Source organism: Bombyx mori, chromosome 21 (assembly GCF_030269925.1).
Source record: "Bombyx mori chromosome 21, ASM3026992v2".
Classification (NCBI taxonomy): domain Eukaryota; kingdom Metazoa; phylum Arthropoda; class Insecta; order Lepidoptera; family Bombycidae; genus Bombyx; species Bombyx mori.
In genome coordinates, this window is record NC_085127.1 from 5,369,014 (window position 1) to 5,393,048 (window position 24,035).

Below are 24,035 nucleotides of genomic sequence, written 5' to 3' on the forward strand. Positions count from 1 at the left end.
ATCGTTTTAAAATGACATGTTGTCATGCATAACCAAATAATAATTCTCCATCATATATAATAGTAATATTCAATACTCTTTATTGGAACTATAAACTTCCTACTATTTATTAGTACCTACCGTAAAATGTTTTTCGCGTATCTTATTTTTATCTTACAGAAGCAATCTATTTTCTTTCGGAGTCCATTATACAAAATGATAATTTTTCTTTGATCGAGTCATTTGAAGGGGTGCGAAACATGATGGTGAAATAGCCACTTGGCACAACAATACCGGGATACAAACACAATAGGGGCATAGTTCGCAAGGGCTTTGATGGTTTCAACACATGTGTGGATTCCCTCTGGAGCTAGATGAGGTTAAGAGTTGATATCGATATTTTAAAAATACAACAGGCTTTCAACGTTTTACTGTTAATTGTTATTTTATATTATTATTATTTTCCGTTATAAAACTTTTGGTAACATACAATACGGAATACTTCAAATTTTTATTTACTAAAATAAAAATGTTCAATGAAAATACAGTAAGTGCTCTTATTAATAATAAAAAAAAAAATTTTAAAAAAATCAAACAATTTTCTATCGATAATAGTCAAAATAAAACATTAAAATCCCTCCTCACTAGAGGCTTGACGCGTGCGGGCCGTGGGGTGTCGTCAAATGTGCAAACAATTAGAAAGAGCTCTTTTTGTGACCTCTCTCGTAGGGCACCCCACAATGGCACTTCACGTCAACAACAACGAGTCTATATTTAAATGCGCCGACATTAAAAATTCGTACGTTCTGTACTAGACATCTGGGCTGTTCACACCAACAATAAATAATGGTATATGTCGATTTTTTTTACGCTATCCAAACTTATATTCAAACAGATACAGTTCGAACGATTTTGTAACGGTAACAAAAAGGTTATTTGGCTGTTCGTACGTAAATCGCTGAAAGATTCTCTCGATAACGCTGATTACAATCGGCGCACCTTTACGCTACAAGGAAGACGGGGTGACAGCATAAATAATCTATCTAAGAAGGCGCTTCCTTGGCAGCCAGAAAAATGTATCTGGGACATAAAAGGATGGTGGGAGCGCGGTTCGTTACGTTTTGTCGGTCCCCGGGGCATACCTTGGGCGCCGCGGCTAGTAGCTCTTGCGAAGCATGAATGTTTTATGCGACATATGAATGTGTGACGCAATCACAATTCCGATTTGTATCCACTACCCGAGTTAGTTTACGGCTGGCTGTTGTCCCACGTTGGGCAATAAAGAGTGTCTTTATTGTTTGTTGCGCTTGACTCCGGCCTTCCGGGCGATGTGATTGTGATTCCTGAAACGGCACTATAAAACTAAAACCCCAGAGATTTTGTTCTTAAATTGTCAATGATATAACTTAAGGTCATTAAACGGTTTGTAAACTTTGGAATATCGATGAATGTGCGGGCTATAGTACTTACTATATTTGTGAAATATTTTAGCATAATTTTAGCATAAGCAAGCTACGGTTTCCCAGTCAATATGATTCTAAGGGGTTACCAAACCTCTTAGACCGAAGAACAAATTTAAGTCAGGTATTTTCTTGACAGTATAAAGACATTTATTTTAAACTCAGAATTTATATGTATAGCTAAAAGTGTAACTAAGCCCGTCTCAAATTATTTAAGCATTTGATTACTTCACTATTCTAATACGAAGGTCACCTTGGACCCCAAAGCCAGAGTATAATAACCGGTAATCAGCTTAGGAAGAAGAAGAAGAAGAAAAAGAAGAAAAGTACAAATGGAAAAAAAAATTGTTTACCAAACCAAAAGAAGGTTTTTTACAAATGGAAATAATTTTCAAAACTAACGAGACAAACATTTGAAATAGTTCACAAAGTCCTTTGTTGAAACATCGGAGTACGAGTAAGTTTTTACTTTCAGGTAAACGTTCACGATATTACTTTTATGATACATTCTTCTGAGAGACGAATGTCCCGAATACATCTTTGTTCGTACGTTAGCAGGAAAATTCTAGAATGATACGCTCAGAAATGTTGCTTAAAAGTATTTATTTCTTTTAATAGACTTGAGCTCTAGAGAATATGTTGTAAGCATTTGCAGATTCTCAGATTGAGCCCGTGAGCTCATCTACCCATCTGGGAGTAGCCGGAATACCCCACTAGGGTACCAGCGAATAGGACGGGGAAAAAAATTTGGGAATTATTTCTCTTTATTTTTGTCCTTATTCCACTAGCTAAAAATGGCATAGAATGTATTCATGTTGTACTTTGATTTGTCTGACACTTTTACGATTAATCTTGCCTGACATCCTTCCTCCTGAATTAATAAGTTTATACATTGTAATTTAGAGTGAGAGATTGTGCAACGAGTGTCAGAATGTATCTAAGGTCCACTTGATTAGTATTGCTCGTTGACCTCAACCAGGGGTGTTGCCATGTAGTTATAACGAGTGAAGATGGAACTACTGGCGGCAGATAGGGAAGAAACGATTCGAGCAATTATTGTTTTTTTTTCCTACATAAGCTGATAGTCTTAAGAGGCTATGTCAGCGTAATCCTAACGTATAGGTGAGCTTCGGGGCTAAAACCAGGAGGCATTGGTAACACTGGTCCTAGTAAGAGCAGTGCTTCGCAGAATCTACCACCGGATCGGAAACGCGACCCACTGAGAAGATCCGCCGAGAAACTTCCACTGAGTCGCTGTGTCTATGGGTAAGTTTACGTCTCAAACCCTTCATCGCAAGCGACAGATTCGACGATAACAGTGACGGGTGCTTGAGGTACCTAAAAGCACCTTTAGTGGATCGGGAGGATTCGAAATTACGACAATTATTGTACTACTTCTGCGATACTTCTCTCGCAACATTGAAAAAATAATAAAATAACTAACCACAAAACAAAATTACATGGTACAGAAATAAAAACGACATTTTTATAAGACTAGGATTCTTATAAAGATTTTACGAAACTAGAATTTACTACTTCAGACATGCAGAGTTTTAACAAGCTATTCAATTTAAAAGCTTGGTGACACTAAACCGCAGCGCGATCGTGTGGAATTCAAACCGTCCCCATAAATTGAATCTGTCTGTTGCAGAATCGTGAAAGGACTTGCTTTTCCTAAAGGCAAGGAATTTATAAGAATACCCATTTAAAGTTTTATGGTGTCTGGCTTAGAAAACTAAAGTAGCTTTGCGTCGAGAATCTTCTTATCAACAATTGATAGATAAAAGGACACGTTCAGTTCCCATTTAAGAGATAGCTCAATTGTAAGCTTTTTTAGGCCGCTCTCAAATCATTCTATGAACAAAATATAGTATTTTGAATTGTCTTGATCCGCATGTAGAAATGACTTAACTAAGTACTACAATTATTATTGACTAGCTTTTACCCGCAACTCCGTCCGCGTGGAATAGTTACTTTGTCATGACGCTAAATTTTACCCCCACTTCATTTAGTTGTTCTATGAAGAATTCAGTATTTATTGAGTAATGTCTAGGGCAATTATAAACATAAAATTTTACATTTAGGAGAGGAGAATAGTTTCAAATGATAATATCGGGTATTCAAATTTATTATATCACAAAATATAGTTATTGATAACTTTGCTTGATTGTACGTTGGTGGTACTTTAGTTGCTTAGTAAACATGTAAGTAAGTATAATAAGTAGGGAAGTAAGTGTAATAAGCCTACTTCTGCCGTAAATAATTCTTGCGTTTAAGCCTAAGGACCGGGAAAGTCACTACAATACATTACAATACATTTTTGATGTCCATTGACTCTTGTAGCCCCTTAACACTGAATGGCCGATCATTATCCATCCAATTTAAGAAAGAAAGTTCCAAACTAAAGAGAAAGTTCCAAACTTAAGTTTAAATGTTGCATGCATTATAATATTATAATGCATGCCTTAATTTACTAAAATGTCTCTATTATTAAAAATTTAAACGAATGAGTTTTTTTTATATTCCCTAATACGATAAGTTTTCTGGCATAGGCCTCCCATAGACTCTGTCCTGTATAGATTGGACCAATGTAGCTTTAAGGTTAGATTGATCTCACCTATTCTAATGGTTTTAGAAAGTCCTGTCTTCTAGCCACTCTTAGTTGCGGGACTACAAGTTTTTTTTTTCTATTCTATCAGCCCATGGACGTCCACTGCTGGACATAGGCCTCCCCCAAGCCTCGTCACAAAGACCGATCCTGCGCTGCCTGCATCCAGCGGATCCCCGCGAACCTCAATAGGTCGTCGGCCCACCTTGTGAGAGGCCTACCCACGCTACGTCTTCCAGTACGTGGTCGCCACTCAAGAACCTTCTGGCCCTGTATTATGGCTTAATACATGAACATTCACAGGATCCGTTTGTAGCAACACGAAGGCATCGGACACGGTCAGTGTATTACAATATATAGCTGGCATCAGTGCAGTCAACCTATACAACGACCACTATTGTCGTTCTAATGTAGACAACGACACATACGCTATGAACCGTGAACTCAATGTTGAATGGCCGAATGTTTGACACAATACTCAAAATTTAACAACAAAATTAGGCAAACGATAATGCTATTCGTGACGTTACACAATAAAATGGATTATATGACGTAATATAGCAAGCACCTTTGAAATTGTTATAGTTAATTAAAAATTCCTCTGTTGAGGTCATACATCCTATAGGTAAATATATAGACGCACCTGACGCGTCTTCATGAATGACTTCCACGTTGAATTAGTTCTATCGTGTAATAATACCGTTTTACTTATGGTAGGACCCCTTGTGAGTCCGCACGGGTAGGTACCACCACCCTGCCTATTACAGCCGTGAAGCAGTAATGCGTTTCGGTTTGAAGGGTGGGGCAGCCGTTGTAACTATACTGAGCCCTTAGAACTCATATCTCAAGGTGGGTGGCGCATTTACGTTGTATATGTCTATGGGCTATAGTAACCACTTAACACCAGGTGGGCTGTGAGCTCGTCCACCCATCTAAGCTGTAAAAAAAAACATCAAACATCAAACTCCCAATTAAACACTGTGCAAAGTCTGATAGTAGGGTGTATTATAATAACGCCTTTCTCTATTTATATTCATCTGTTTCTGTTTGTAGAGTTTGAAACCCGTCAAACTCTACAAACAAGTACCCACAAAAGTGGGTACTTTTGAATTACAACTAAGAATCAAAATAATGGCTCAAAGGGGTTGATGGCGTTCACATAATGTTCTCTATACATAACACCAAGTTGCGTGGTCTAAGTCTACAGCATTAGAAATTATACAGACATAATATAAGGATTACCTTTCGTGCTCTCGACAGCGCAGTCAATCCTCCAAAGAAGCAACGCCGTGTACACAGTCAGAAGCATTTTGCCATAAGCGCGGGGCAGCTCAATTTTATGACCCATCTTTATGTGTACACGAATCGGCAACGCCGCCTTTCATAAGTGGAACGCGCAACATCACAGCGCGGCACCGCCACTTTGTTGCTCCTCAGAAAAGTTCCTACACTCAAATCCTGACAGTTACGGCTTTACACGTTTTTTTTTATGACGCAGTCTTTATTCCGGCGTTGAGGGGTCCACGTTGTTCGTCGGTGTCTGAAACAAAAGGGAAACATTGTTTAATATAACGTTCGCTAAGTTAAAGGGGAAGTGTAAAGTTTTAAGGCGAACGAAGAATGTAACAAACAAGTGATTGCCTCAAAAACGTTGACGAACGTTTCTTGTTTTTTTCACCCGTCGACCAAAATTCCTGGTCCATCTGGTGTTAAATTGTTATCGGAACGCACAGACAAACACAGCAATGAGGTTGACAATAAATAATATTTTAAAAAAAACCTAACAAAATACGCTTTTATAGAAAATCCCACTAAAAAAAAGAAAATAAATTTAAAAAAATTTCAATTAAAAATAGTGTAAGAAAAAAATTTTATATTGTAAATTGTTCATTTATTAGTTGAATTGAAATTTTTTAATAATTTTTTTACATCCTACCTAATGTAAGTGGTTACTGGAGCCCATAGACATCTACAACGTAAATGCGCCACCCACCTTAAAATATAAGTTGTAAGGTTTCAATATAGTTACAACGGCTGCCCCACCCTTCAAACCGAAAGGCATTACTGCTTCACGGCAGAAATAGGCGGGGTGATGGTACCTACCTGTGCGGATTCACAAGAGGACCTACCATCAGTAATTACGCAAATTATGATTTTGCGGGTTTGATTTTTATTACACGATGTTATTCCTTCACCGTGGAAGTCAATCGTGAAATTTGTTAAGTACGTATTTCATTAGAAAAATTGGTACTTGCCTGCTGGATTCGAACACCGGTGCATCGCAAGATACGAATGCACCAGACGTCTTATCCTTTAGGCTACGATGACTTAGGTTATAGCTGTTTCTTATGAAAATTAGATATTAGTCAAAATTGTTCTATGAAGAATTCAGTATTTATTAAGTAATGTTTAGGGCAATCATAAACATAAAATTTTATATACAATTGTTTCTAGTGGAGCTACGCCAAATAATTGTAGTTGTACTTAGCACGTGTGCTGTATTGCGTACAAAGAGAAATAAAAGGCCTTCTTCCTAAATCAAGTTTCATTGAAACTAGCCAGCGACCCAACACGTATTTTGTGTGTCCACTACCCGAAACAAATAACAGCAACTATTTTAAACTTTCACGGCTCTCCACATTATAAACACCTTATATGACCGCGACGGGGCAACACAAAGCCGCCGTCGCCCTAAGCATGTCTTGTCGCACCCCCGGATTCACTCTCAGTGCTTTTAGGACTCTCAAGCACCGGTCACGGTCCTCGTCGAACTCGTCAATGACGACGAAAAGTTTGACGAACGAACTAAGCCATAGACACAGCCCACTGAGTTTCTCGTCGGATCTTCTTAGTGGGTCGCGTTTCCGATTCGGTGGTAGATTCTGCGAAGCACTACTCTTGCTAGGGCTAGTGTTCGCAAATTCTCTCAGGTTGGATCCGTGAGCTCACCTACCAGTACAGCCGTAACTGAAATATCTTCTTAGTCTTAGTCGCTACCAGCGAATAAGTAGAGATTAAATTATAAACACTATTGTTTAAGTCTAGTAATAATGGCGATTGCAACAGCGTTAAAATAACGTTCATTAAATGTAAAAGTCGTGGTAACCGGTTAAATAATAATGTTTATAAAAGCATTTACGGCTGTAATAACTCTTTAAACTAAAAGAGTTCACTGTGTACGAAACTAGTAAATCTCGGGGAAGCTTCAATGTGTTTGTTGTAAAAATAAATCGATTTGTTGAGAGAATTGGCTGGGCGATGGTACTAAGCCAGCGAGACTATCACTAAGCTAACAACAATCAAACAAAGCTTAATAAACAAACGCCACAAAAGACGATTATAATATATCGAAATGCCAAAACACACTCAACATAATGACGAATTAAAAACACCTAAATGTTCAATCTAATTCAATAAATAAAGCTCCACGTCTGTAAGGGGTTAAGAACTTTTTATGGGCAACTTATTGTGCTCATAAAAACATTTTCTTTTACTTGTCCGACGATCCGAGGTGGTACGTCATGGTTAGGAATGACAGACTCACCGCCTCCAAAGGCGGGACTGCCATTTACTATAGGCGGGCCCTGCACGTTGTCCCTCTCGATACTCCCTCGCTCTTACATATCGAGGCGTCAGTGTGCCGTATCTCGCTGACGGGACACCAGCCGATCGTCATCGCATCCGTTTATCTCCCCCCGGACAAGCCCCTCCTGAGCAGTGACATCGAGTCACTGTTCGGCATGGGAGACTCCGTCATCCTGGCAGGCGATTTAAATTGCCACCACACTAGGTGGAACTGCCATCGTACGAACGTTAACGGTAGGCGTCTCGACGCGTTTATAGACGACCTCACTTTTGAAGTAGTCGGTCCCCCAACTCCAACATGTTATCCGTATAACATCGCGCTCCGTCCGAGCACTATAGACCTGGCATTGCTTAGGAACGTAACTCTGCGCTTACGTTCCATCGAAGCACTGTCAGAGCTCGACTCAGACCACCGACCTGTCGTTATGCAGCTCGGTCGCCCTCACAACCCAGTCACTGTTACGAGGACCATGGTGGATTGGAATAAGTTGGGCACGTGCCTAGCCGAAGCCGCTCCGCCAATCCTCCCTTACGGCCCGGATTCGAATCTATCCCCCGAGGACACCGTCGAATCCATAAACATCATTACCGATCACATCTCTTCCGCGATCATTAGATCTTCAAAAGAAGTCGATGTGGAGGACAGCTTCCACCGCATCAGACTATCCTCCGAACTTAGGAATCTCTTAAGAGTTAGGAACGCGGCAATCCGGGCCTACGATCGGCTTCCCACGCATTCAAACCGGATTCGGATGCGTCGTCTACAACGCGAAGTCCACTCCCGCCTAAGCGACGCGCGTAACGATAATTGGCATAGTTATTTAGAACAACTCGCGCCCTCCCACCAAGCATACTGGCGACTAGCTAGGACTCTCAAATCCGAAACTACCGCTACTATGCCTCCCCTCGTACGCCCTTCAGGCCAACCACCGGCATTCGATGACGATGACAAGGCTGAGCTGCTGGCCGATGCACTGCAAGAGCAGTGCACCACCAGCACTCAACACGCGGACCCCGAACACACCGAGTTAGTCGACAGGGAGGTCGAGCGCAGAGCTTCCCTGCCGCCCTCTGACGCGTTACCCCCCATTACCACTGACGAAGTTAGAGACGCGATCCACAATCTCCAACCTAGGAAGGCATCCGGCTCCGACGGCATCCGCAACCGCGCGCTAAAACTCTTGCCAGTCCAACTGATAGCAATGTTGGCTACAATTTTAAATGCCGCTATGACGCACTGCATCTTTCCCGCGGTGTGGAAAGAAGCGGACGTTATCGGTATACATAAGCCGGGCAAACCGACAAACGAAACATCTAGTTACCGTCCGATTAGTCTCCTCCCGACGATAGGAAAAATTTACGAACGGCTCCTTAGGAAACGCCTCTGGGATTTTGTTACCGCGAACAAAATTCTCATAGACGAACAGTTCGGATTCCGCTCTAAACACTCGTGCGTACAACAAGTGCACCGCCTCACGGAGCACATCCTAATAGGACTAAATAGGCGTAAACAAATCCCGACCGGCGCCCTCTTCTTCGACATCGCGAAGGCGTTCGACAAAGTCTGGCACAACGGTTTAATTTACAAACTGTACAACATGGGAGTGCCAGACAGACTCGTGCTCATCATACGAGACTTCTTGTCGAACCGTTCGTTTCGATATCGAGTAGAGGGAACTCGTTCTCGTCCCCGTCAACTGACTGCCGGAGTCCCGCAAGGCTCCGCGCTCTCCCCGTTATTATTTAGTTTGTATATCAATGATATACCCCGGTCTCCGGAGACCCATCTAGCGCTCTTCGCCGATGACACGGCTATCTACTACTCGTGTAGGAAGATGTCGCTGCTTCATCGGCGGCTCCAGATCGCAGTAGCCACCATGGGACAGTGGTTCCGGAAGTGGCGAATTGACATCAACCCCACGAAAAGCGCAGCGGTGCTCTTCAAAAGGGGTCGCCCTCCGAACATCACTTCGAGCATCCCACTCCGTAGTAGGCGCGCAAACACATCCGCCGTTAGTCCCATCACTCTCTTTGGCCAGCCCATACCGTGGGTCTCGAAGGTCAAATATCTAGGCGTCACCCTCGACAGAGGGATGACATTCCGTCCCCATATAAAAACGGTACGCGACCGCGCCGCGTTTATTCTAGGACGACTCTATCCAATGCTTTGTAGTCGAAGCAAACTGTCCCTCCGCAATAAGGTAACTCTCTACAAAACTTGTATACGCCCCGTCATGACGTATGCAAGCGTAGTGTTCGCTCACGCAGCCCACACCCACTTGAAATCCCTTCAGGTTATTCAATCAAAATTCTGCAGGATAGCCGTCGGAGCGCCATGGTTCCTTAGGAATGTGGATCTCCACGATGACCTGGAGCTCGACTCATTTAGTAAGTATCTACAGTCGGCATCGCTGCGCCATTTTGAGAAGGCGGCACGACATGAGAACCCTCTCATCGTAGCCGCTGGAAATTACATACCCGACCCAGTAGACCGAATGGTAAACCGTCGACGTCGCCCAAAGCACGTCATTACGGATCCTCCTGATCCATTAACGGTGCTCTTAGGCACCACAAGCACCGGTCACCGTCCTCGTCGAACCCGTTGCTTGCGACGAAGGGCTCGACGAGCGAACTAACCCATAGACACTGCCCACTGAGTTTCTCGCCGGATCTTCTCAGTGGGTCGCGTTTCCGATCCGGTGGTAGATTCTGCGAAGCACTGCTCTTGCTAGGGTCAGTGTTAGCAACTCTCCGGTTGAGCCCCGCGAGCTCACCTACAAACGTTAGGGTGAAGCTGAAATAGCCTCTCAAGGCTATCAGCATAGGTAGGAAAAAAAAAAAAAAAAAAAAAAAAAAAAAAAAAATCCGAGGTGGGAGTCCCGGGAATCTCGGCTTTCAGCCGTCATTTAAGAAAAGAATCCCATTACAGGAACGAAGGTACTTACGTGAGCAATTTTATTTTATGCCCCACCGGCCATCCCCATGTTTATTGTGGCGCGGTATTTACCCAACGCTACCTTTGAAATTGACTAAATTAGTTGAACAGATTCATTGTTTTCTCCTTTTTTATTTCAAGTTTCCGTATTCTCCCTCAATCATTCTATTATGAGTTTAATTTTGAAAGCTATAGAGTTGATTATCTAATAACGTGTGTGAAGTTGAACAGTCTCACGGTTATATTGTAACATATGTCACTCATTTGAATACATTAATGTCTTAGTTGACGGCATGGCGCCACGGACCAAAAGTAGAGATTTATTCTGCTCTCAAAATAGTATAATTTTATTTGCGTTTTTATTCAGTTGTCAATTATTCCATGTTGATTGAAAATAAGGAAACATACGTAGGTAATGCTATAGTTAGAACGATTACTTTGAATCACTAATTTGAACACTGTTTGAGTGTTAGATAACTCGATTGATGTAATTGTTGTCGCTAGAGTAATAGGGAAACAAAGTAACAAGCAGATTATTCTTTATTTGTTTATTTATTCTCAATAATCATCATTTCATAATCAGTAAGTATATTTAATTATTGTTATATTTGGGCCTCCTTTTAAGTAAAATTAAAATGCCAGGAAAGCCCACACTTCAATTTCCAAAAAACAAGAACTTTTTTACGATAGTAATTTTACACAAAATTTCGACAACAGAAAAAAACTGTTACTAAAATATAAAACTATAAACAATATATATAAGACAAATCCGTGTGTATTTGAGTGTATTTTTGTGAGAATAAATATTTTATAATGACCACTAATCTTCGATCAATAACCTATTATTGATCGAAGCCACCAATGCACTAAGTAATCTAATCAGTGTCTTTTTGACGAAATCATTTTCGCAGTTTGATATTGTTTAGTTCAATATTTTCAGTATTCGCAAGTAGTAGTCATAATTAACATCATTCCAAGAGTGTGTCCACCAAAACTACATATTATTTGAACCGTTGGAAATTTTAAAATGTAATTGAGATATCTCAGATTAAACCCTGGAAGTTGATTTAATAGTTTATATTGTTACGCGCTGGGGTTCGGGATAAATAAAATTCCATCTAAGAACTGTACTCAACACTTAGAACACTTAAAACAGTTCACAAACAATTTAAAATTCTCAATTCGTTTCTTCCGCTTCGCTTCAGGTGGTCCGTTCGCTGTTTCGCTTCGAGTAGTTCCGATTACTGACTGCCTGCGTGCCATCTCTGCTACGCTTTTATAGCTGATACCACATCCCTAGAATTATCGAGAATATTCCAAATATATCTAGATATTGTGTTTCCGCTATCTGACAATAGATGGCGTTGTACGTCTCGAGCGTTCTAGGTGCTACTAGATCCTTCGATATCCATTCGACTATTCGGCGATAAATGGCGTTACTCTTACCGGCGTAACAATATTATCGATCTACTCGTATAACTTAAACTACACTTATTCGTATTATAATAATATCAAATTAACACGCGAGCAGGGAGCGCTAGTCGTTCAAACAATGCCTTCAAGATTAAATTTCAAAACGCCATGGAGTGCCGAGTCTCCGACCTAGCAGTTTGTAATTCATCATGTTTCGTTGTACAGATATAAAAAGAAACGAGAGTACACAAGTTCCCAAGGGAGCTATTCTTGTGCCGTCGGCTGCTGGGGTTGGTATTCTTAGATAATTAACTCTTTATGGCTAGGGACATCTGTTTACGGCCACGTCGCTACTGTTTTATTTATAGCGACAGCTCGAGCTGAATACTTAATTTTTGTAAATTTATTTTCCCTGATGAAGCTGTGGCGATGGCCGACTCATGTTGTGCCGTGAATCTCTTAATTTGACATGGAACAAATCGCGCAGTTCACAGTTCAAAGTCCTCTCCATAAAACACGATTTTAATATTTATAACGTCTTTGTTGTTTATTTTACTTTTAATAGGTTTTTTAATTATTAAAGTGGCCGCTACTAATTATAACTCTTGCTTTCAAAGTAAATCACTATTATGAATTAATCGCCCATAGATTCAATTACATATCAGTCGATTATGCTAATTACTATCCACAAACCTAACACTAGATGAGTCTAAATGGGTCATATCAGCTAAATGAGTTAACCTGTTAACCCAAGTTAAACCTAGTTTGAGAAATCCACGATTCTAATTCAATTTGGGGTTTCCTTTATTGAAATATATAAAAAATTTGATACTAAATTAACGAATATAATATACCTATAGTATTAACGATTGAATAATGAATAATTTTAAAGTTTTTTAGCATCTTCGCAGGGATATCTCTTTTTTTTAATTCGGTTCTTAATAGTAGCTTAAAATGCTCTCCCGTCATTACTTAATACAGCAGTTAAGTGTAAGATTACTAAGATAAGTACGGAAATAAGCCTCTTATGATCAATGGAGACCATTATTACCTAATATCAAGCTTCAAAGAGAATTACGCTTATTTATCAAATAGACGGACTAATTTGCTTAACGTAAAATTGCTTTACCTTAAAACAAAAATCTTTTAGAAGCACGAAGAAGTAAAAACAAAATCAAGGAAAACGTAGATATCTAAGCTCTTTGTATCTCGGTTTTCTGTGAATAAATTAATGCCTATGTAACTACAATCCCTTTGTACAGTAGAGAATTTAATCCGAGCGAAAAAAAAAAACTGGGCCATTAGTAAAGTAATTAGTATCGGAAGCGAAGCCTCCCTGATCTGATTAATATTTCAAATGATCCGAGTCCGTAGTGGAGATTTTGTTTATATATCTACATTTCGTGTAGGCTTGTAAATTTTATTTTGTATTAGAACATTAGATATATATAGTCTCTATTTCTCTTCTTTATAGGCTTTATATCTATAGTTAAACTTAAAACTACAAAAATGGTGGCTCAAATCGGTCCACCAGATATAACGCAACGAAGAACGAACAAAATTTTAAAACAAAAAAAAGTATTTAAAAAAAAAAAGTTGTTTTCTAGACAATTAGTTTTAATTACAATTTCATTTAATGTTTGACTGATTGACATTTGGAACATGATTACAAATAAAAGGTCCATACCGGTTACGTTTGACAGTGTCTAGAACTTAATAATATTCCATACAATATATTATTTACAACGGAAAGCCAATATTATGGGGTTTGAGGGCATCATATCTCATGCAGTTGCAACTCTGGCGGTGTGAAGACACCAATATCAGGCCAACTGTGAGGTTTCGTTCAGTCTTTGTTGCAAATAAAATTGTTCTCTCTTCGATTCAATTGAAGCTTCAGAGTAAAAAGTACCTTAGCAGTTAGAAGAAAAGGTCCATTCTAGTTCAATTCGAAATAAATCATTTAACAACAGCGTTAATTCGTTTTTCTTCTTTGTCCTCGTTTAATTTTATTTCAACATGAAGTGAACGAAACCTGTAAAATATTACCCGAATTTTATGTACATAATCGTGATTTTACTGAATCACTGGAGCTGAAAGAAATAATTTGTAAGTTTTGCTTCACTGTGACTGATTTGATTTTCTTTCTAGGCCTTGTAATTAGTTCACGAACAAGACGCCTCGTAAATAGAATTTCTTTTTTCAATTAAGAACATGAAGTTTCGTCGTAATTTGCGTAATTACTGATGGTAGGACCTCTTGTGAATCCGCACGGGTAGGTACCACCACCCTGCCTATTTCTGTCGTGGAGCAGTAATGCGTTTCGGTTTGAAGAGTGGGGCAGCCGTTGTAACTGTACTTGAGACCTTAGAGCTTGTATCTCAAGGTGGGTGGTGCATTTACGTTTTAAATATCTATGGGCTCCAGTAACCACTTAACACCAGGTGGGCTGTGAACTCGCCCACCCATCTAAGCAATAAAAAAATGTATAACAGTTCTTTTATTACTAGCTCCGGGAATTTTTGCAAATGTACGAATCATTTTGATAACGTTTTCATTTATTAAAATATGATCTGCGTTCTAAAATATTATCAACAAGATAAGACAAGATGCAATAATAGCATCGGATAAGATCAAACACTCCGATATTGAACAATCTTCGTTTAAATACTTTTTCACTTTAAAGTCACAGATCTAGTTGATTGATATCACAGCTGCTCTATCTGACTGACTGATGACTGATTTACAGTTGGAAAATGATTGACTTCAACTATAGTTAACCTTTTATGAGAAAACGCCTATCGCATCCGCTATTCCATAAAATATACGAAACACATTCATATTTTGTTGACACGAATAGTCTGGATTTCTGGATTATCTATGACAGAATTTTTAACATAGGTATATCTACAATTAGCGACGCACCCTCGCCTCGCTTCGGAAGCTGTAATTTATTATTGATTTCTCCACTATTTAATGGATGTTATTATACATATAAACCTTCTTCTTCAATCATTCTATCTATTAAAAAAAACCGCATCAAAATCCGTTGCGTAGTTTTATAGATTTAGGCATACATAGGGACAGACAGATGTAGGGACAGGGAAAACGCCTTGGTTTTATACTATGTAGTGATACCATTTTCAATCTAACGGATATACGACGTGCAAAGGCAAAATAATTCAAAGTAAACATTATATTTAAAAAAAAGATAAAACAAGAAATTAAATTTAAAATTTCACATTGTACTATTATTAGTCAAAATAAAATTCCATGAAATATGCAATAAGGTACCACAAACATTTATATAGTAGATGTATCGTGGTGAGATTCGTCTGTTTTGTTGTTATTTTGGTTTAAGTGGATGAGTGCGTCACGCGATCTATTTGTTTACTCAAGCTTTCCAGAAACAATTAATGTCAACAAAACATTAATTCTTACTGGAAGTTACGAGCAACCGGCTGCGGAGTCAAGTTAACAGCACACTGTACACACTGATGACAGAAATCTATGAATACCATGAGATGTATATATTTTGTTTACGATCATCGTTTACTCGGCTTTTTCTTCTACCACGCAATTATTATAAAAGAAACGATTGCAGAAAATGGGAAAAAGAGTACAACAACAAAAAATATTAAAAAGAAAATTAGATTAGATATTTTTTTTTTTTATTTTTTTTTTATGCAGTATGCAGACGGGCATACGGCCTGATGGTGAGTGGTTACCGTTGCCCATGGACTTCAGCAATGCCAGGGGCAGAGCCAAGCCGCTGCCTACCGCTTAATACTCTCCACAAGCCTCGTTTGAAGAATGACATGTTATAGCGCTCGGGAAACACCGTGGAGGGGAGCTCATTCAATAGCCGGATGGTACGTGGCAAAAAAGATCTCTGGAAACGCACTGTGGATGACCGCAGTGACTGTGGCTCCAGGTAGTATTGATGAACTCTACTCCGGTGGCGGGCTGTGCGATGGTAAAAAAGAGATGAAAATATACTTATTCATCAATAACATTCAAGAAGGTTGAGATTTGTAAGCTTACACTCAAGATCGCCAACTCAACTCACAACGCGACAGGATTACATTAATCAATTCTAATTCAGTGCATCCTTATACTACTTCTAATACTACTACTTAACAAATCTCTCAACGACGACTCGTAACACAATGACCCTGGTTCATTAGTCAGTTTAACAAACAATCTTCACGAATTTTCTAGCATGACAATTTTGTGGCCTTGGTATTCATATCGATACGGTTTTTTTTTGTTTTTTTTTTTATTGCGTAGATGGATAGACGAGCTCACAGCCCACCTGGTGTTAAGTGGTTACTGGAGCCCATAGACATCTACAACGTAAATACGCCACCCACCTCGAGATATAAGTTCTAAGATCTCAGTATAGTTACAACGGCTACCCCACCCTTCGAACCGAAACGCATTACTGCTTCACGGCTCAAATAGGCGGGGTGGTGGTACCTACCCGTGCGGACTCCCAAGAGGTCCTACCACCAGTAATAAGTGGTGGTAGGACCTCTTGGTACGGTATTATTATACGGTATTATTTAATATTGATATATTTCCCCGAAAAGTCTTTACTTTACGGTAAATTAAAACACTGTGGATCCAAAAAGCTATACTTCACAATAATTATTATTGTTATGGACAAATTTGATATGATTAAAAACAAAATTTACAATGACTACGAACATCAGTAACTTGACATTGTGGCTTGATCTCACCCACACGCTTACATTGAAAACACCATCAAAACTAATTAATTCCAATCAACTCTTTTACTGGCACTAAATGTAATTATCGATAAACCTCACAGAATACCACCGTTAAAGCCGACATCAATATCATAACCGATCTTTATAGCTAGGTTTACTTCTTAATCTCAGAACAGATTAGTCAATAAAGTCATGAGAAAGTATCATAAAAGCCGCAGCCTTCGCCAAAGATCTCACAGATCTTGACTTTTGTAAGTGCGTAATTAAAATTTCCGAAATCGTTTCACTAATTAAGTAAATCTGATTGCGTATATCTGCTTACGTGGTCGCTTGTGAGTGTTTCGCGTCCATATTTAAGTAAATCAAAATCTAGTGAATTTGATTAAAATTCAAGCGGAACTATGAAGCTATGTACTGAATGTCTTCGATAGTAATGTGGTGGAATCAGGGGAGACTGGGTGGGGACGGTCATTTCTGCCGTGAACCAGTGAACCATTGGAGTTTGGAGACTGTAAACGGTCTGTCGAACAATCCAGTGATCCAATGATCCAATGATCCAATGATCCAATGCTCCAATGATCCAATGATCCAATGATCCAATGATCCAATGATTCAATGATCCAATGATCCGATGATCCAATGATCCAATTATCTGATCATACCTTAAAGTTGACGACTTCGTGTTACAATATCAATGGATTCCAATGGCGATTCAAGCAATTCGAACAATCTACAAAACAACTTGACGAAAAAAATTATCATTGAAAAAGAAACACAGTTATCTTTCGAAAATGATGTTCTGCAAAAAGATAAGTCCGTGTAATGCCCGGTTGCCTATTCATATTCAATACGACCCGAGAATAAAAGAACGGACCCTAAAAAAATAAAATAAACAAAATCTAATACATTCATAGAAAAATAAACAGATTTGTATCTCGTCGGTGAGGCAAATTGGATTCGACGTTTTATGTGGACCTTAACGAAATTCCTTTGCTCTTTGAACGCTACGACGATAAAGGCTAATTCCGTTTTGTATTTACCAGAGTTATTGATTCGCCCACGAACGATTGTTAGTTACTTCAGCTGAGATTAGAGTGAGATTATAGCATCAAACATTCGTAAGACCGACAACTGTTTCAAGTGCGGACTCTTGTTATTTGAGAAGCTGTCGACCCGTGATTCTCTGAGATGAAGTTGAAATCCTGCCGATATCTGTTCAAGAGTTTCAATGGTTCACTATACGAACGCAATACGCGCCCAGTCTCAGGGAAATGGTCGGCTAATTTCTGTTTCCACTAATAATCCCTGTCGGCATCGCTTTGGAGATCGGGCTGGCGATCTTAAGTTTAAGTGTATCCGACACCAAAACTTTGAATGTGACAGTTACAGAAATCAATAGCTACGATTTAAAATATATATTTTTTGTGTTTCTAAGCTCAAGCTTGTAACCAATTATACTAAGACAACAATAGTTGGGTTCTTTGTAAACCGTTTATTTATCACGTAACGCGCTTTGAAGAATATAATTCATAAATAATTTTTCAACGAGCTTCTAAACTTACCCGTATCATAACTTTGAGAGCCGTTAACGATTTTCCTAAGAAACCTATGTTCTAGGTATTTTTTATTTTTTTTTAATTTACCACGAACTGGGCGTAGAAACAAAGGAGATATGACAGATGTGTTCAGAGTTATAGATAATAATCGAATGAGCACAGCCCAAGATTGTAATAATTTTTCTAATGACGTACGCACTTAGTAAATGTTCACGATTGACTTCCACGGTGAGAGAATAGCATCGTGTAATAAAAATCAAAACCGCTAAGTTACAATTTGCGTAATTACTGGTGGTAGGATGTCTAATAAGTCCGCACGGGTAGGTACCACCACACTGCCCATTTCTGTCGTGAAGCAATAATGGGTTTCGGTTTGAAGGGTGCGACAGTCGTTGTACTGTAAAAACTGAGACCTAAGTCTCAAGATGGGTGTCTGCATTAACGTGGCTGATGTCTGTGGGCTCCGATGCCCACTTAACACCAGATGGGCCGTGAGCTCGTTCACACATATTAGCGGTACAGAAAAATAAAAAGGACCGAATCAGATAAAAATTTGTTGTATGTTAGGATTAGTTACACGAGAAATAATCCCATTAGGCAATGTTTTTTTTTTCGTTTGAAATCTGTTGAAAAACAAAATACGTACTTGCGCGTTCATAAACGTGGGAATAGTATAGCGTGTAACTGACATCTTGAATAATTATAACTAATTACCGTCGTTCTTATTACGCTGCTTAATTAGTATCTGCTTCATTGCTGGAATTGCCTCTTAATTCCGGCCTTATAAGGTTACAGCATCAATCCTGGCCCCTCCCATTACGAGTGCTCGACAAGCAGCCAAGTTTTGTACTCAAGGCGCCTTTACGAAGTTTCTTATAATAAATATGTTTGGAGTATTTAGCTACACGTTATCGTGGCAACGTAATTGAAAAACTTTTGACAGGGGTTAACTGGTCTCAGCGTACTCTGTGTCGGTATCAACTTGATACTCTTGTGTGGAGCAAACATTCTTGTAGTGTTTTCGCGACCAAATTTTCGCTAGAATTTAAAGTTTTGTGACTATGTGAGTAATTTCTGAATCTTAATTTTTATTTATTGCTCGCGTGCGCAGACAGGCATACGGCCCACCTGTTGATGAGTGTATGCCGTCGCCCATGGACTTCAGAAATGCCAGGGGCAGAGCCGAGCCGCTGCCTACCGTTAAATACTCTCCACAAGCCTCGTTTGAAGAAGGATATGTCATAGCGCTCGGGAAACACCGTGGAGGGGAGCTCATTCCAAAGCCGGATGGTACGTGGCAAAACAGATATACATAGTGACAAATATTTATATGTAAATGCCGTAAAGTTTACAATTGAACTAATTTATATAACTGCAAAATTATAATTTGCGTAATTACTGGTGGTAGGACCTCTTGTGGGTCCGCGCGGGTAGGTACCACTGCCCCGCCTATTTCTGCCGTGAAGCAGTAATGCATTTCGGTTTGAAGGGCGGGAAGCCGTTGTAACTATACTAAGCTAAGAATTAATATCTCAAGGTACATGGCACATGTACGTTGTAGATGTCTATGAGATCCAGTAAGCACTTAACCCCAGGTGGGCTGTGAGCTCGTTCACGCAAACAATAAAATCTTCTAAGCAATAAAAATGTTGTAAGCAATAAAAATAAAAGTATACATTTTACTGAAAGACATAAAATTGCATTGCACTCAATACCACTTAAGAGCAGTTGGGCTGAAAGCTTATTCAACCAATTATGCAATATAAACAAGGCGATATTTTTTTTAAATTGCCTTTGTAGGCAGACGATCGTACGGCCCACCTGATGGTAAGTGGTTACCGTCGCCCATGGACTTCAGCAATGCCAGGAGCAGAGCCAAGCCGCTGCCTACCGTTAAGTACTCTCCATAAGCCTCGTTTGAAGAAGGATATGTCATAGCGCTCAGGGAAACACCGTGGAGGGGAGCTCATTCCAAAGCCTGATGATACTGGTAAGCCTGTGGTTGAACGCAGTGGCTCCAGGTAGTATGAATGAACTCTACTCTGGTGGCGGGCGGTGCGATGGTAAAAACGAGATGGAGGTATCATCTCAAACACTTCCTCAGAACACTCCCCATGGAACATATATCGTGACAGCGGTTTAAAACATGTGTTCATTACTGAAGAATTTACAAAGTTTCTTCAATTCTTTTGTATGTAAATAGTAATTGATAAATCATTAAATAATATAAAGTTTGAAAGTCGAACCTCTCTATTTCTCAACAGAGACACAGACCCAATATCGGGACCTAGCCAGGCTGCTGAAAACCGCAATATCAAACGAATAAGTACGTATAGAACTGAACCATTCTCGAACTAAGGAAAAGGCTGCGACCGAGATATTGGATTCTTCCTTCTGCGTGTGTATTCACTAGAATGCTTTGAGGGATAAACAAATATTGTTTCTAAGCACCCATCGTATTAAAACAACCGTCGTTGTCTTAAATGGTGTGTTTTAATTACAATTCTAGGACTATGTAATTTCGTCTTCTCGCATTAAAACTGTATAATATCAAAACTTACTAATTTTACAGGAGTGTTTTATAGGTTTGACATGTGATATTTTTAATATTAATCATATTTGCAACATTGTTTTTATTTATTTTTTAACAGTTACATTATGTATCTGTCTTTTAAAGTAAGATAAATTCTAAGTAAGATAAATTCTAATGAAATAAGGATAATGAATGAAATAACGAATAAAACAAATGTTCACGATTGACTTCCACGCGATTGAATAACATCGTGTAATAAAAATCAAACCCGCAAAACTATAATTTGCGTAATCACTGGTGGTAGGACCTCTTGGGAGTCCGCACGGGTAGGTACCTCCACCCCGCCTATTTCCGTCGTGAAGCAGTAATGCGTTTCGGTTCGAAGGGTGGGGTAGCCGTTGTAACTATGCTGAGATCTTAGAACTTATATCTCGAGGTGGGTGGCGCATTTACGTTGTAGATGTCTTTGGGCTCCAGTAACCACTTAACCCAGGTGGGCTGTGAGCTCGTCCATCCATCTAAGTAATAAAAAATAAAAAGTATATAAAATTATGTATTAATTTTGTTAATAGTAGTCAAAACATAGGTAAACTAAAAAAAAAACTATAACTAAACCATGCCCTTTTGACAGTATTTATGAGAAAAATACTGGTGATACCAAATGATTCCGCATATTAACTCAATTTCGAATGTTCTTCTTGGAAGTTGTACACTTTTAATGCGAAAAGACGATTTGTGAACATATCGAGGGCTGAAAGTCAATTTGGATTAAGCGATATTTCGCTTAATACGCCACATTTATCTTTCTAATTTAAGACGCGTTTTATTAGCTATTATCATGAACAGTTCGATGTATTTAAATGAACTTCAATTAAGTTTACTCCATTGAAATAGCTGAAGAAGTTTTCTCGTTATGATATTTTTTTTCCAAATTTTCAACTTTAATTGGCTCTCGTGTAAAGTTGCAAAAATGTCACTTAAATCAGTAATGGAGGCAAGACGTTTACCCTGTTTCTTATTTTTACGGGAAAGCCACTGTTCTAATATGAGTGAGTTTTTTACCTCACGTTTCAAGGAGAGCGGCAGTAATTTAATAGGATGTGGCTTGCTCAGACGAGCTCACGTCTCGATCTGGTTTTAAATGGTTGAGCCCCAACACGTGACCGTCATGAACCTTGAAAGATCCGTTTAAAGTCTCAATTGTCAGCTGTCCTAATCTTGAAACCGCCTAGTTAGACAGTTCACAGGAAAACAATGTTTGTAGGTCTCCCACAAAGTTGACCAACGCTTGGGCCAATGCATTGGAAGCAAAGACAGTCGGCGAGCCATAGGCCAGCTTTTGTCAAATGGTGGACGTCTATCAATACCACTAACCTTAGTGAGAATTACAGACGGAGACAAAGTCAAATTCAATACGGACGGAATCGCGGCACGCGTCTTGTAAAAACCATTAAGCCAATGTTTGCCTTCATTAATCAGTTGTAGTTTACAACACGTAACAACACGTGTAATAAACGTTTTGAAAATAATCACGCTAATAGGAAAAACATCGTTTGATGTCGGCGCATAACGAATAATGTTATTTACAACTGTTTTTATAGCATCCGCTCTACTCCGTTGAACTATAACACACGTCAAATTGAATATCAAAATATTATTTATTTCCATAGACGTGAAACAGGTTTGTTAATTATTTTTTTTGAAATTATTGTTTCACAACTACTAAAATTAATTTTAATTAAAATACAATTAGGCGGTTAGAATTTTTTAGGCGTCGCATTGATCAAAATCATATAAGTTTTTCAGAACTTGCTATTAACTAACTAATTGGAAACTAATCACGCACGGTTATCTGGCCCCAAATTAAGATTCCCTGTGTTACGGGTACCAGAGATCAGCATACATACTTATATACGTATATAGATAATAAGCATCTAGACAAAGAGTAAATAAACCTGTTAATCATACGAATGTTGGCCCGATCTGAGAATCGAACGCATGACCTCGGCGGAACAGTTAAGGGCGCTAAATCCTGTACCACCGAGTCGGTCTATTATTTGACCATAAGCTCTCATAATGTCGTTATTTGATGCCTTTGACATTTTTAAGCGAGTAATCACCGATACTCATGAACTTTAGAATTGCCAAGAGCATAGTTAAGCAAAATTATTGGCAGTTTAAGAATCCAGTAAAGTAAGAACAACGTGATTTATAATATGAAATCGGTATCTTGAAGTATAGTAATTCCAAAAAAAAAAATTTTTAATGCTGAAGAGGATTATAGTCTTTATTAAATTTAAAATAATCTACAATTTCATAAGTTACGATATTGATACGAAACTCGAAACTGCAAATAAATCAACTGCTCGAGTTATAAATAAATTATTGTGAATAACACAACTAAATAAAACGATAATATAAATAAATACTTCTTTAAAAGACATAATATGTACATATTTGGAAATTCAAATTCACTAAAGCGATAAATGTCGTTCGAATGTTCAAATGTTCATAAAACATTCGTGTCCAAAACTAGGATTACACTGATTTATTACAGCAAAAAAAACGAAATAGTAATACTATTTGATAACTTACTGAAATATCACTTCTCAAATAAAAATTCCGGGAACACAACTGAACCGACACAACACCCACTATTGTTTTTTTTTCAAGCTATCACTTTAAAAAAATCCTTTGGTGACTTAACAGTTTTTATTCGTCACGCGAAAGTAAAGCACAGGTCTGCGCGGACAAAATACGACCCGGCTTCACTGCGATCCGTAGACGTCTAAAAATCTGAATCCTGGAAGCTTATTGCTGTACCGTCTCGCGTTAGAATTTCACTAGCAAACCCAAAGTTACATAGAACTCCCGACCTTATTCGAATAGCCTTAAGAGTTGTATTCACAAACTAGAGTTACGTTGTTCTGCACGAATCACACAGAGAGATGGAAAAGGCACAGATGCTGCGCGCATGCGATTTAGGGAACGCACACACGTGAAAGTCGACGTTTGTATGTGTTTGTGTATGAAAGGGCAACATTACATTGTTTGAGCCGCTACCGGACACTATTGTTGTGGCCACCCGGACCCCGGCGAGATAAAATCGGCCGTGATTAATACACGAACCAGTCTGGCCTTTTAATGTTCTTTAAAAAAATATATATATGTGGTGTCGTGGGACACCGGATAGGAACGAAGTTCCTTATTATAAAAATATTAATTTGAAATTC

The 24,035-nt window shown here is 38.9% G+C and overlaps 1 protein-coding gene across 1 annotated transcript in view; it reads right to left on the minus strand.

Annotated features, from left to right (window-relative positions):
- LOC101738220 (lachesin) overlaps window positions 1–23,592 on the minus strand; it is an 89,883-nt gene extending 66,291 nt beyond the window's left edge. Inside the window, exons 1-2 of the mRNA XM_012693316.4 lie at window positions 23,398–23,592; window positions 5,290–5,587 (exon numbers count right to left, since the gene is read on the minus strand). Of these exons, the coding sequence (XP_012548770.1) occupies window positions 5,290–5,395 (106 nt within the window). The 5' untranslated portion in view covers window positions 5,396–5,587; window positions 23,398–23,592. The remainder of the gene's footprint in view (window positions 1–5,289; window positions 5,588–23,397) is intronic.
- Between the last annotated feature and the right edge of the window lie 443 nt (window positions 23,593–24,035).